This window comes from Neolamprologus multifasciatus, chromosome 20 (assembly GCF_963576455.1).
Source record: "Neolamprologus multifasciatus chromosome 20, fNeoMul1.2, whole genome shotgun sequence".
Lineage (NCBI taxonomy): Eukaryota > Metazoa > Chordata > Actinopteri > Cichliformes > Cichlidae > Neolamprologus > Neolamprologus multifasciatus.
Genome location: NC_140458.1, coordinates 2,755,252 through 2,768,592, shown reverse-complemented (window position 1 = coordinate 2,768,592; position 13,341 = coordinate 2,755,252). Strand labels below are relative to the sequence as shown.

Below are 13,341 nucleotides of genomic sequence, written 5' to 3'. Positions count from 1 at the left end.
ATATTTAAATTAATTATTTCATTGAGCAGATGATATCAATAACCAACAAACTTGTAGTCAAGCTGAAAAAAATAAAAACAGATTTTTACGTTATGCACAAACTGTGTGTCACGCAGTGGAAATTTGTGTTTTTATGTTTTATCAGTCTGTGTATTGGTACATAGTGTTGATTTTATTTGCATGATTTTATTGTGAAATTTATATTGCATGTTTGTTTATTGATATTTATATTGCATGGTTTTATCCTCATATTTATATTATGTATTTTAGTGTTGTTGCACAATATTCTTCTAATCCACTGTGGACAAAGCGGACAATTGTAGGCACCTGTAAGGTGGGGGCGTTCCCCGGGGTGGCCTATCAGCCGCCAGATTGACCTGTTAAAGGGGACAGGGAGCGTTAGTTAGAAGTTCTACTTAGAACATAAGGTAGAACTTAAGTTTTACTGGTGTTCTAAGAAGTCATTTTCTAACATCAAGAGATATATAATGAAATCTTCTCTGCCACTCTGAAGAAAAACAATAAATAGGCCCAAACTCGGTGCTGAATGTTGAAGCTGTGGAAAATGTAAATAAAAACAGGGTTGCAGCTCTCACAAACTCATATTTTACTCAAAGCAAAACACAGAATCAGACATTTAAACTGAAATATTTTATTATTTAATGAAAAATATAAGATCAATTTGAATTTGTAGATACATCTGAAAAGCTGCGATGGTGGTAACTCACCACTTGACAAAAAAGGGCTCCTAAAAACAAATAGCTGGATGAAGATTTTGCAATAATGACAAGGATGCCCCTCGGGCGCCTCCTGGGCGAGGTTTTCCGGGCATGTCCCACTGGGAGGAGGCAGACCCAGGACACGCTGGAGAGATTATATCTCTCTGCTGGCCTAGGAGCACCAAGGTGTTCCCCTGGATAAGCTGGAGGGGGTGGCTGGGGAGAGGGAGGTCTGGGCTTCTCTGCTTGGGCTGCTGCCCCCGCGGCCCGGCCCCGGATAAGCGGAAGAAAGAGGATGAATGGAACATTTTGCAACCTGGGCCGGTTCTAGACAGGAGGGGGCAGACAGAAATGTAAAGGAGGCAAATGGTGGCAACAGAGACAGGAAAGGGCTGGGGTGGTGGTGGGGGGGGGGTGCTCTGACCATGTCAAGGGGGCAATCCCTCAGGGGGGAAACTGAAAAACACTTCTCATTATTGCCAAGTTGTAAAAATAAAACGTCAATTCACCAAGTCTTGAAAAATAAAACTGAAAAACAGGATAAAAAAAATTACAATAAAGAATAAAGTAAAATATTCATCCAGATCTTGTCACAATACGGCTGTGTGCAGGCAAGAGTAGGACCCAAATGCAAACTCACAGAGACAAAAAGTAAGCTCAAAAAACACAGCTTTATTACTGGCGTGGAGTGGGACACGAAAAACAATACAAAACTAAACTGGGAAACCTAAAGCATAAGGAGCCACAGGGGAAAATCACACAGCTATGAGGGAGGACGCAACACTGACAAAGAGAAACATGGGGCTTAAATACACTGAGGGATAACGAGGGAATGAGACACAGGAGGAGAGCACAGCTGGGAGTAATTAGGCCGGACGAGACAAGGGAAGCAAAACATTAACATTAAACAAACATTAACATTAACATAGGACAGACTGTGAAAGTAAAACAGGAAACGCACTGACTAAACTCAAGACAACACAACATGAACATAAAAACGCCACAGGGGAAGAGTAAAACAAAATGCAGGAACACAGGACCTCTTTCAAAATAAAATGGGAAACATAATGAAACACAGACATGACAACATAAGAAACACAGACATGAAGCACATGAAGGACAAGGGAGACTTAACAGGGGTTGGATACACAAGGGGAATCTAATAAACAAATGAACTTAGACAACCTAATGAACAAAATAAACTCAAACTTAAAACGCTGGATCATAAAACCCAGGATCATGACAGATCATTAGAACCAACAAAATAACATTTATCCTAGGATAGCCTAATTTAGTTATCCATACAATATAGCCAATATTTACAAAGCTAAAAAGAGTTGGCATAGGATTTAAAAACAAAAACAAAAAAAATGTGTCTTTTCCAATTCTCGAATTAATTAGTAGAACACAACAGATTTAGAACAGAACATTTGAACTTTTTTTCTTCTTTTTTCTTGTTTTAAACTGAACTCTGTTTGTAACTGAACAGCTTCAGTCTCATCAGTCCTCTCTGCAACAACAGTCTCCTGCTTCCCTTTCCAAAACCTTTTGCAGATTCATCCCAATCCATTTATAATCACATAAGGCTGGATATTAAGAACTTTTATCCGACCTCTCTCTCTCGAGACCTCACATCGCCTGACAAGATGTATAACCTGTCTGTGGTCACTTGCGATGTTTCTGGAGCTGCATCACTTGAAGTTCTTTCAGGCAGATTCGTCAAATAACGGCACAGTGTCTTTGTTTTCTACAGGGCGGAAAAATATTTTTGTCAGAAAACAAAGAATTGTGTCTGTACAGAGCAAACGTATTATATTTAAACTGGAGTGAAAACCAAAATGAAAAAATCCAAGAAATGAACATAAAACAAAGATATGGAAATGGTTTGACTGTTTAACGTGAGCCTGAGGAGTCATTTACTGAGCCGTCTACAGGACAGTGGGTGTTTTGTGATCTTCTAAAGTTGTACTTTGAACTGTGTACTTCTTGTCCCTGTTACAGGAAGCATGCTGAGTTAAGTACATGGACGACTAGAAAAGGAAACGATTCATCAGAGCAGCTCTGATATCATGATTCACCATGGCAACATGTAAAAAAACAGAGCCTCCATTTGAATAGACTGAGGAATGTGAGCATGTGACACTGTGTCATTTAGAGGGAATAAAAGAGTCTTTTTAATCACGGTCATCATCATGGTCATGAGATATTCATATCCAACCTCAGGTGATTTTTTTATTAAATAAAAAACTATTGATTTGATTGATTTTTTAAATAATTATTCAGTACTGGATTAACCTCCTAGCTGGATGCCAGATTTTGGGATGTCTAGACCAAAATACAAAATTTTACTCCACAAGGGCGAGCATGTTATACTGACACTGTGCTATCCAAATTTAAAACAAATGTCCTCATATGTTGATATAATTTTTATCAGAGACAAAAATTAGGTAAAAAAGAAATATCTGGAAATTCTTTGTTTTACATTCATCAGGTCCCAAATAGCAAAGAGGATTTAAAAAGGCCATATAAGAGTTCAGGTCTTAGGAGGTTAAAAGGTTTTGTCCCCAGTTTAAATCTTTACAATTTGATCTCATTTCTGCCTCACTGATATATGACAGCTGTCTTACACCATCTCTGCTATAGAGATGTTTTACTGAGTTACTGTTAACGGTCAGACTTCAACTGTAGTAACAGTTTCAGGTGTAGCTGAAGAAAAATACCAAAAGTTTTTCATTGATCTAAAGTTTAATGAGTTAAGGCGCACACGTGATGAGACGTGTCTGAGCTTTTATAGAACTGTCTACATGTCAGTCACTCAATTTGAGATATTTCAGTATAATTTGAGAAGGATGAGACATTTTGTCTAAATCTGAGACTTTTATCATATTTGGATCCATCCTGCAGTGCAAGTGGATGTAAGAGCACCTGAGCTGCCATGAGGGGAATGAGCAACTCCTGCACAGATGAGGTTTCCTACCACTGTTTTCAATCCACAGCCTAGTTTGTAGTAAAAAAAATTGTGCTCTTTTTAAAAATGTTAACTCTTATTATGATGATGATGATGATGATATAGAAGTGAGGACCGTGTCAACAACTGGAAAATATTTACACAGTTAAAAAAATCCAAAATGTTCTTGCTATTTAACCTTTTATATATTTATATTAGTATGGTTGTTATGCTGTCGTGTCTCCAAAATCAAGTGTTGCAAAGGACCCAGAATTCTCTCTGCTCTCAGAAAGATTCATTTAGGATGAATCATTAATTTAACGTCAGATTATTATATCTGTAGATAACAATTTGTTGTAGACTCTCGTTACGAAGGAATTCTTTGCCTGGGTCCAAACTACCCTGAACCCTGTGAATATGAAGAGTAAGGAAGGGTAACACAGAGACCGTTGCAGTGATAAACAGTAGATGTTTTCAGTGCAGAGAAACTGCCTCACAGTCTGTCGGCTGCATTACTGTCCACAGAGTCACAGAGTTAAAAAAGATGGAGACCATAAATTTTATTCTGATTCCAACAGACTGATCATAACATCAGTCATCATAAGTAAAACAAAAGGGGAAATAAGAGGACTGAGAGGTGCTAAATACAGATTTGCTACACTCTGAGCTTTGATAGCAACTTTATAAATGAAAATATAAATGGTGCAGCAGGAGGGCAGGAGACAAACAACGAGGGAAAATTTGATACAGTAACACATTGTGGCCAAAATTAACTCCAACCTCAGCAGCGCAATATTAAAAATCTCATTATGAGCTATGAGATATACAATATTTCAACCCTGTGAAAGAGATTATTATTGTTGTTATCGATTTAGTTTTTAAAGTAAATGTCTAAACTGAGTCACAGCTCCTGACAAAATGTAGACATTTAGAGTCTGTCGTGTCTTTATGCACAAGAGGCTTTGCATGGAGCTGGGCTGAAGCAAGCCCTCAATGTGAGACAGTCTCAGTGACAACAAGAAAATGCACAGTGGTAACTATGCAGACCACCATCCTCACATCAGTGACAGTGTTTAGTATTATCGCTGTAAAAGTGAAGTTAGGTGATGTTAAGAGAGCTGTACGGTGAGTGTTGGTGCGTTTACCTCGTGCCACTGCTTCAAATTCATAGTTTTGTGCCTGCAAAAGATTTTTATCGATTAGTAAGAAAGTTAACTCTGATAGAAAAAGTAAAAAACCGAATCTCTGTGCACTAATTATTCACTCGTCATCGTATTTCTGCACAGTGTTAGTAGTTGTAGAGTGCTCTAATGATGGTCTCAAGCCCAGATTAACCAGAGAGTTACATCAGGATAGCAATCTGTGTCTTTTTGGTTTCATAGTTAACTAAACAACAACAACACATGTTAATGCTATTAATAATGAGTAGAGTTGGATTCATGGCGACCTGGATGACTGTGCAGGTCAGAATGCAACAAAGAAATAGTTTCATTAATTTAGACTTACTGAGTCTGGCAGCTGTAACATCTGTAAATAACACATCACTTTACCTGCTGATGTGCTGCTGCTTGATGATGCTGCCCCCCTCTGCTGGAGCTCCCCTCACTGATCCAGTTGATCTGCTGGTTGGTTGCTTCTGGTTTTTGATGTTTTGCTTTATTGATCATTTGTTGAGCGACGTTAAAACAGCCGTCCCAGTCTTTCCTTTTGATGTTGCTCGTGATTTCTTTAGTCAGAGTCTCATTTGCTTCTTTCCTCAAAAGCTCCTCCAGAACTTTTTTCTCTTCTTCCAAAATCAGTTTGTAGTAAAAAGTTTTCTTGTTGCACCAACTGTATTTTTTTATAAACCATTTCCTCCACCCACTCCAAGTCATGAAGAAAGCGACCACAGTCATGCTGAGGAGCAGAGAGTAACCAGCAAGCTGAAGAAGAAGCAACAAACATGCAAAACATGACAGCATTAATGTGTGTTTGCTGTAAATTAAAAGTAGAATAAGAGCACATATATACAACAAGACATCCTCACCTTTGATTTGATTTGCACTTCAGTTTTTTGAGCTTCTTCTTCAGTGGTGTGGATCCCAAGTTCACAGAACAGCTTACTCGTGTTTTCATCAGTGGTGCAGCAACCATACCAGTCTGTGAAAATCAACACAGCTACAATCCACAGCAGACTGATCAGAAACGCTCTGATAACGCGCTTGAGTACAATGCATAAAAACGTGGATGGATGTTTCGCGGTGCTCCGAAATGTCTGGTCTATCAGGAGCATCAGGAAAAATATCAAAAAAACAGGCACGACGATGATTTCATTGCATTCAAAAGTGCTGCAAGCGCACATCATACTCCGCAGAAAGAAAGCCATGCCGACCATCCCGATCACTGTCCCGGGGGTGCCGATTTTTTCAGTGCGAACAAATTGCAGGAGTTTTTTAAACATCTTGAACAGTTCGGTGCCTGCTGAGGCTGCAGCTTCTGTCCTGTAAAATTACAGCCGCGGAAATATTTCCTATTTTTCACACCAAGTATCACAGACTCTTTGAAATTCAGTTTAATATCTCAGTCCTATAAGAGCCCTCTTCTCCCACCCTCACATGACAGCGGGACGCTAACGCAACGTGACGTCATGAGAAGGCGTTTATACAGCATTCAGTTCAAAACCGTTTAAACTGTCGTGTCAACGAATTTCACGCTTTTCGTTCAGCATCTAAGGTGATTTAATCCACATAAACTTTATACTGTGAAGAAATCACGTGTCACAACGAACTTTTTATTAATAACGAAAAATCCCAGAAGACAGAAATATGACAGAGTTAACAGATGGCAGAGACATGTTATGCTGCATGATTTAGGGCAGGAGGCAGAGCTGGAGTTGACAGATATATTTTAACTTAATGTTTGCACTGACTTTAAGTACATGTGCTAGAAAGACTTCATTCATTTGAAATGCTTGGACATTTACAACAGCAGCAAGTCGATCTATAAGTGCTCTTTGGTTTGTCAGCGTGGGATGTAACTCCAACACCACAGGAAGACAAATGTTTCCTGTCTTTCATACCAACTATCACCGGATGATCTCTAATTTCCTGCTTCGAATTAGGAAAGACTGAGGTTATTGTCCTAAAAATCTTCCAGGTCAACAGTTGCCTTCAAGCCCTTTATATTAAAAGATAAAGACCCTAAAATAAAGACAGAAACGTGGTTTCGAACTAGATACTTACTGAAGTAAGTATCTATACAAATGCAGGCCATTTACCATTTATATCAGGGACCATTTGGAGCCAGAAAGTGGCTGAGTTCTTACAAACATCTCTTTCTAATCACCATCTTTCTTCTTCGTACTATCTCCTCATGTGTAACTTACTAACTCTCAGCTGTCAGCACTATAAAGCCCCAGTGTTTACCACCCGGGATGCACAGAGTTGATTGGCTCCAAACGGTTTATCCATTTATTAGAATGTTTTGATTTTAAACAACACACATTCCAAAGGGGACATCCTCGATTTGATTTTTTCCCCCCAGAGTTTTCAATGTCACAGTTGCACATGTTCAAGATGTGACTGTCTCTGATCATTACTGCATATTTTCAGAAGTATTTTGTTCATCTGTCAAATCAACAAGTATCATGTCAGTGATAGCAAAGTGTACATTATCATTGTGGTCATAATGTGAGGAAATGATGGAGAACTTCTCTAATACAATTTTCCCAGATTATTGACCACATTTATCCTGTCAAACTGTAATGTATGCTGCCCACCAAGAGCTCCCTGGAGAAACAATTAAAAGGTAAAGATGCCAAAAAGAATCTACAGAAGCAATGAAAGAATTTTAGTCCTTTATCTTTCCAGGTAAAAATTCCCCTTGAGGTTAAAATCTCATTTCCAAGAGAGACCTGGCATCATGATCATGTCAATAAATTGCATTTTAAAAACTACAAAAAAGCACTTTACTGCTACAACAATGAAATCAAATCAGCCAGCCAATCATCTCCCAACTAATCAACAATAAGTGGTCTAATTCTGCTTTTTATTTTCATTCATTGATAAAGTGAATCCCTCCAAAACCATACCAACTGAATTTCTTTCAGTAAATAATTGTGATGAATTTGGATCTTTCTACAACAACAACATTTCTAATCTTAGAGGTAATATCCACATTCTGTGGAGCTGAGTATTTATACATGCATGTGGTGCTGCTCTCTCTCCCACTCTCTCTCTCTCCCTTTGCTCTCTTGAGGACTCAGATGCTGCTCATTATCCCCAGTTGGTACCTGGGCTCACTCAATAACCTGTATGGACTTTATGTAGTGCAGGCAGGGGTGGGCAACTCCAGGCCTCGAGGGCCGGTGTCCTGCAGGTTTTAGATGTGTCCTTAATCCAGCACAGCTCATTCAAATGGCTGAATGACTTCCTCAACATGTCCTGAAGTTCTCCAGAAGCCTGGTAACGAACTGATCATTTCATTCAGGTGTGTTGACCCAGGGTAATCTCTGAAACCTGCAGGACACCGGCCCTCGAGGCCTGGAATTGACCACCCCTGTTGTAGGGTCCACCTTACAATATAAAGCACCTATACAGCACTGTTGCTGTGATTTGGTGCTGTACAAATAAAATTGAATTGAATTGAACCAATTCAGACATTATAAAGGCTAATTAGGCTTCTGAACAAGGCCTGCACAATTCCAATCAAAGCTACTTATTGCACCAGCCAGCCAGCGATTGTGATCAATACTTATTTTGAAGAAAAATAATGTTAACATTCGTGTTGCTCACAATAAGTCAATTTAAAAAGAAAAACATTAGGAAATGACTGCTGTAGTAAACACGCAGGTTTACCGCCGTTCGTGGGGTCAGTCGACTTTTTTGTGCACAGCCCTCAACTTTGGTTGTGTTTAGCTGATTTTTGAACTTTTCGTGTCACCAAGTCTGTTCTTCGTACTATCAAGCTAGAACCTGGCATAGTTGTTCTAGCTTGATAATGTTCTGAACCATGAACAACCTTTCCTGTTGTTTATTCTGCAATGAAAGCTGCATCCTGTAACACTGGCATGAAGCTTTCCTGTGAGTCTGGTGTTTTGGTTAAAGTGTTTCTGAGATATTCAAACCAGAAGCATAAAGGAGAATTTTTTAAAAAAGGAAAAGACAAAAACTGATTTCCCACTAAAAATGTTAAGAGATCACCTGTAATTAATGGATTTGTTTTCCTAATATGTTTATAAATATATTCCTTATGGCAGCACAGTATGTGAGTAATGGATCATAGTGAGGATGACATCACCTGATACACCAAATAAAGTTTTCTGGTGAAAGTTGAAAAAAACAAAAACAAAAAACAGAGAATAGCATCATATCTGTACGCCACCTGTTGAAAATGGGGTGACGCGCTCCAAAACCTCGTTTAGTCATGTTCACATGATCTGGGTGTTTTGAACCTGCGCTTCAGACGCTCAAGACAATTTTGTTTCCTTTGTATTGCCTGATCCATTCTTGTACCTGGATATGCAGCCAAATAAACGGCTCCAAGCATCTGCATTTGGATCCTCCTTACTCCCTGCCTCACGGAGTCAAAATCAACTTCATATATATTTTTTTATTTTTTATTTAAATCAAATCCATTTGCAATGCTTCTGGGATACTGTAGTCCAGAGTAGGAGATATGGACTAAAGAAAGCCTGATTAAAGAGGGTGAAGTAACTGGTTAAGAGTGCTAGTGTTTTGGAGGAAGGAAGGTTCAGTGTTTAAGTAGTCATCATCATGGGCTCATCCGATTAGAAAGAGAATAAGCAGTCATCAATCATTTGCAGGTTTTGTCTTTTTATTGGATAACGGGTAAAGGAAAGACACACATGGACTGCTATCTCTGCCGCTCCATGTGGGAGTGAAGAAAGAGTGAGGGGTAGGTGAGTGCAGTCCTTATATAAGGAGTGACAGGTGAGTGCAATTAAGGCCAAGCACCACACCCAATCAAAGGTGAGGAAAAGAAACAAGGTGCATCAGGTGAAGTGAATGTGCTGAAAGGTGAGCCTTTACAACAGCTAGTCTCATGAGTAGCGTCTCCAAACTATATTGCAAACCTTTTATTATGTTACACCTACATTAAACCTGCAGCTGCTTCTTCTTTCTTGATTGACAGTAACAGTAAAATTGCAAAAGCAGCAAAAATGATCTCGTTAAACTGCCCAATCACAAAACTCCTGCAAACATGTTGAATGCGGCACTGAGCACTTATCTAAATGAAATATATTAGCTGATGTGTTTTGCATATATTATTTTCAGTTTCATGCTGGCTCAGGCTCATCTCTCTGGATAATCACCTGCTGCTCCCCTTGGTCATGATCAAATGGATTTGGTCCAGATATTCAGTTCTACATCCAGGCCGTGCAGGTGGACAAAGTTTAACCCATTCACACAAAACAGTCATGTTAGATATTTAAGTTAAAGAGTAAATCTACCACTTTAATTCTCTACATGTATCGGAGTGTTTCCAGGAATCCCATGCTGTAAGCATTTCTAATACTGGAGCACAAACTCTGTAATGTGGGAACAAGAATTTTTTTTACAAAAATTTTGAAGAAAAAAAACATAACTTATGGTTAAGTTGAAATGGGTTCAAACAAGTTGTGCTGAAATAACCGTAAAATTTAATAGAAACAAGTAAAGAGGAACATGTCATGGTTGACGCTGGCCAACTGTGGGGATGTGAGCAAGAAGTTCCCGTGGGAACAGAAAACAGATGTATTGCAACACATCGAAGATGGCATGTGTCTCAATACTGAGAATCCATTTTAGAGGATGGTGAAACAAATAGTAGACACACACATACCACCTACAGTAACCCTCTGTGAAGAAGGTGGACTTTGAGAGCTCGTTTGACTGTTTCCCTTGGGGTGTCCTGTGTAGGGTAAGAGTATGGGATACCAGGCCACTTTGGGGTGGGGTAACTGTTTTACAAAGCAGCATGTCCACTGTTAATGTTGCTTTCTCAATTCTGTCCAACTCTATTAATTCTCTACGCATTATTATGTCTTACATATGGCATTAAGAACCCTGTTGTTGCTATTGCACTATAAAGACTCCTGGATGGTCCCCTAGACTCGATAAAGGAGGTGAGTTCAATTCAATTTTATTTATATAGCGCCAAATGAAGACAACAGTCGCCTCAAGGCGCTTTATATTGTACAGTAGGTACAGAGAAAAGCCCAACAATCATATGAGCCCCTATGAGCAGCACTTTGGTGACAGTGGGAAGGAAAAACTCCCTTTAAACAGGAAGAAACCTCCAGCAGAACCAGGCTCAGGGAGGGGCGGGGCCATCTGCTGTGATTGGTTGGAGTGGGAGAAGGAAGACAGGATAAAGACATGCTGTGGAAGAGAGACAGAGGTTAATAACAGATATGATTCAATGCAGAGAGGTCTGTTAATACATAGTGAGTGAGAAAGGTGACTGGAAAGGAAAAACTCAATGCATCATGGGAATCCCCCGGCAGCCTACGTCTATTGCAGCATAACTAAGGGAGGATTCAGGGTCACCTGGTCCAGCCCTAACTATATGCTTTAGCAAAAAGGAAAGTTTGAAGCCTAATCTTAAAAGTAGAGATAGTGTCTGTCTCCTGAATCCAAACTGGAAGCTGGTTCCACAGAAGAGGGGCCTGAAAACTCCATTGCTCTGAGGATTACCCAGAATTTCTTACCCTTTGTAAATATTGCAGGGTGACTTTTGCAACAGTAGGTGGTGCCAATGTCCCATTTAGCGGGATTTAACTTGAACTCTATTTAACTGTTACACTTCCATGGCCTTTTTAAAAAAAACTGTTCTAACAAACCGAATCATAGACTGAATGCTTTGTCATGCAAACACATTTTCTTTCACAAGAGGAGCACTATGGCACTATCCACTCTTTGTAGGCTCATCTTTTAATCTTGTTTTCATAATATTATCTGTGTGGAATATGAAAAGAAAAGAGACAGAAAGAAATAGAGAAAAGAAGTGGGAGGTGAGTTGAGGGTGAAACAGAGAGACATGCTGTATCTCCAAGTGCTGCATCTCTAACGAAACACACTCAAACCATACACAGCACCTGAAAGATAAGACAAAGAAAGGTACACAAACAAACACTGCGTTTTCTGTGTGTGTAAGACAGCGAATGTTACTTGAAAACGAGGGTGATAGACTGCTATAATGCCCCCAGTGAGGCAGGTAAAGACCCCAGATGCGTGGCCATCCACAGCTCCACAAGAGTGCTGAAGACTCAAGGCCACACATCTTGAAAAAAAAAATGCCGCCCTGTCGTGCTTGAACATGTTGCTGGTTTTTCAAAGTAGCATGATGATGGTCTAAAACTGTGGGAGCAATAGGTTTGTATGTGTGTGGGTGTGTTCCCTGTCTTGCTTCAACATGCTGATGCCTCAAATAACAAATGAAATGCATCCCAAAGCATAAAGACTGTTTGAACATCTAGGTTTGTCATTAAAAGTAAAAGATCCAAAAGAGAAACAAGTAGTTGGGGATGTTTGGTTTAAATTTATGGTAAATGGACTGATTCTTACTCTCGGGGAGCACTCAAAGCGCTTTATACAACATACCACATTTACACAATCCTTTTTTTCTATGCTTTTACGTGCTTCCAAACCAACATTCAAACATTCACACTCTGATGGATGCATCAGAGAGCAACTTGGGGTTAGTATCTTCCCCAAGGACATTTAGCATGCAGACTGCGGGAACCAGAGATCAAACTACCAACCTTCTGATTCGCAGATGACCTGCTGTACCTCCTGAGCTATAACCATTCCAACCTGTATCTATTTATATAGATACCGGTTGGTTCTCCAAAGCATTTGTTTTTCCTACCGTTTTCATAACATTATTAAACATATATAGTTCTACTGCCTTGTGCTGAATGAGCCAATCACATGACCAAGTCTTGATTGGAAAATGTATTTATTTATTTATTCAAGTTCAAAAAGTAATGGTGTACTTGAGTAAGTACAAGTTAGTCTTGATGCACGCTCAATCATCCAGGTAAGTAAATCCCAAAAAGTTGATTCTGTTCATCTGGATGTTGCGTTTTCAGTGGGAGAAACATTTCATCAGTCATCCAGGTGACTTATTAAGTCTCAGCTGACTGGCTCAGCAGGTTTCCCCAATCTTATAAACAGTACATTTGCACAGTGACTGAAACCAGCCCAGTGAAGGAACAATGGGCAGTGAGGTCAGTTCTTTGATCATTAATATGCAAATTGTCATGACCATTGATCAACAACCACTGATCAAAGACCATTGATTAATGGCCACGAGTACCATTCACAGAGAGTTGGGGAATGGCTGCAAACAACCTCTGGCAAAGCAGATGGCACAACATAGAAGAGCTAACTCATCATATGAATATGTGGAAGCCCTGTAACAAAACGGCTGGAGGCCGAGTACCAAAAATCAAACCCACGTGCAGAAAACCCAAAGCGGAGGCTGAGGAAAGGGTTTAACAAAGGTTTATTAACTAGCACAAGAATAATTTTTACAATGGCACTTGACTTCAGGCTTGACACATGGGGCGTGAGGGTCCTGGCCAGGGGATGTGTCAGTGCATCGTTTTGACCAAGCATTATCCAATCACATTCAGTTTCTACAGAGACTGCAAGTTTCCTGTTCGTGTTGGTATCTGATGTTCCTCTTTGT

At 39.6% G+C, this 13,341-nt stretch overlaps 1 protein-coding gene and 1 long non-coding RNA gene across 3 annotated transcripts in view; both read right to left on the bottom strand.

Annotated features, from left to right (window-relative positions):
* LOC146494087 (uncharacterized) overlaps window positions 1-13,341 on the bottom strand; it is a 98,453-nt gene that overhangs the window by 58,779 nt on the left and 26,333 nt on the right. The gene's annotated exons all lie outside the window — the stretch shown is intronic.
* On the bottom strand, window positions 114-6,400 carry LOC146494090 (uncharacterized). 2 transcript variants are annotated; one of them, XM_085146929.1, is made up of 4 exons: window positions 5,693-6,383; window positions 5,217-5,588; window positions 4,812-4,845; window positions 138-2,466 (listed from the first exon to the last, which is right to left on the bottom strand). In XM_085146929.1, the coding sequence occupies exons 1-4, from the start codon at window positions 6,104-6,106 to the stop codon at window positions 2,426-2,428; spliced, it is 861 nt and encodes a 286-aa protein (XP_085003055.1). In that variant the 5' UTR covers window positions 6,107-6,383; the 3' UTR covers window positions 138-2,425. The 2 variants fall into 2 exon arrangements, with proteins under 2 accessions (XP_085003054.1, XP_085003055.1); XM_085146928.1 differs by having other exon boundaries at window positions 114-4,845; window positions 5,693-6,400.

What these genes read in the sequence shown, in the direction of transcription:
- LOC146494090 (XM_085146928.1), bottom strand. Translation starts at nt 6,106, where the DNA reads ATGTTTAAAAAACTCCTGCAATTTGTTCGCACTGAAAAAATCGGCACC. An exon ending in AAGTGCAAATCAAATCAAAG is followed by an intron (nt 5,589 to 5,692) that starts GTGAGGATGTCT and finishes CTTCTTCTTCAG; the next exon opens with CTTGCTGGTTACTCTCTGCT. An exon ending in AAGCAGCAGCACATCAGCAG is followed by an intron (nt 4,846 to 5,216) that starts GTAAAGTGATGT and finishes AATCTTTTGCAG; the next exon opens with GCACAAAACTATGAATTTGA.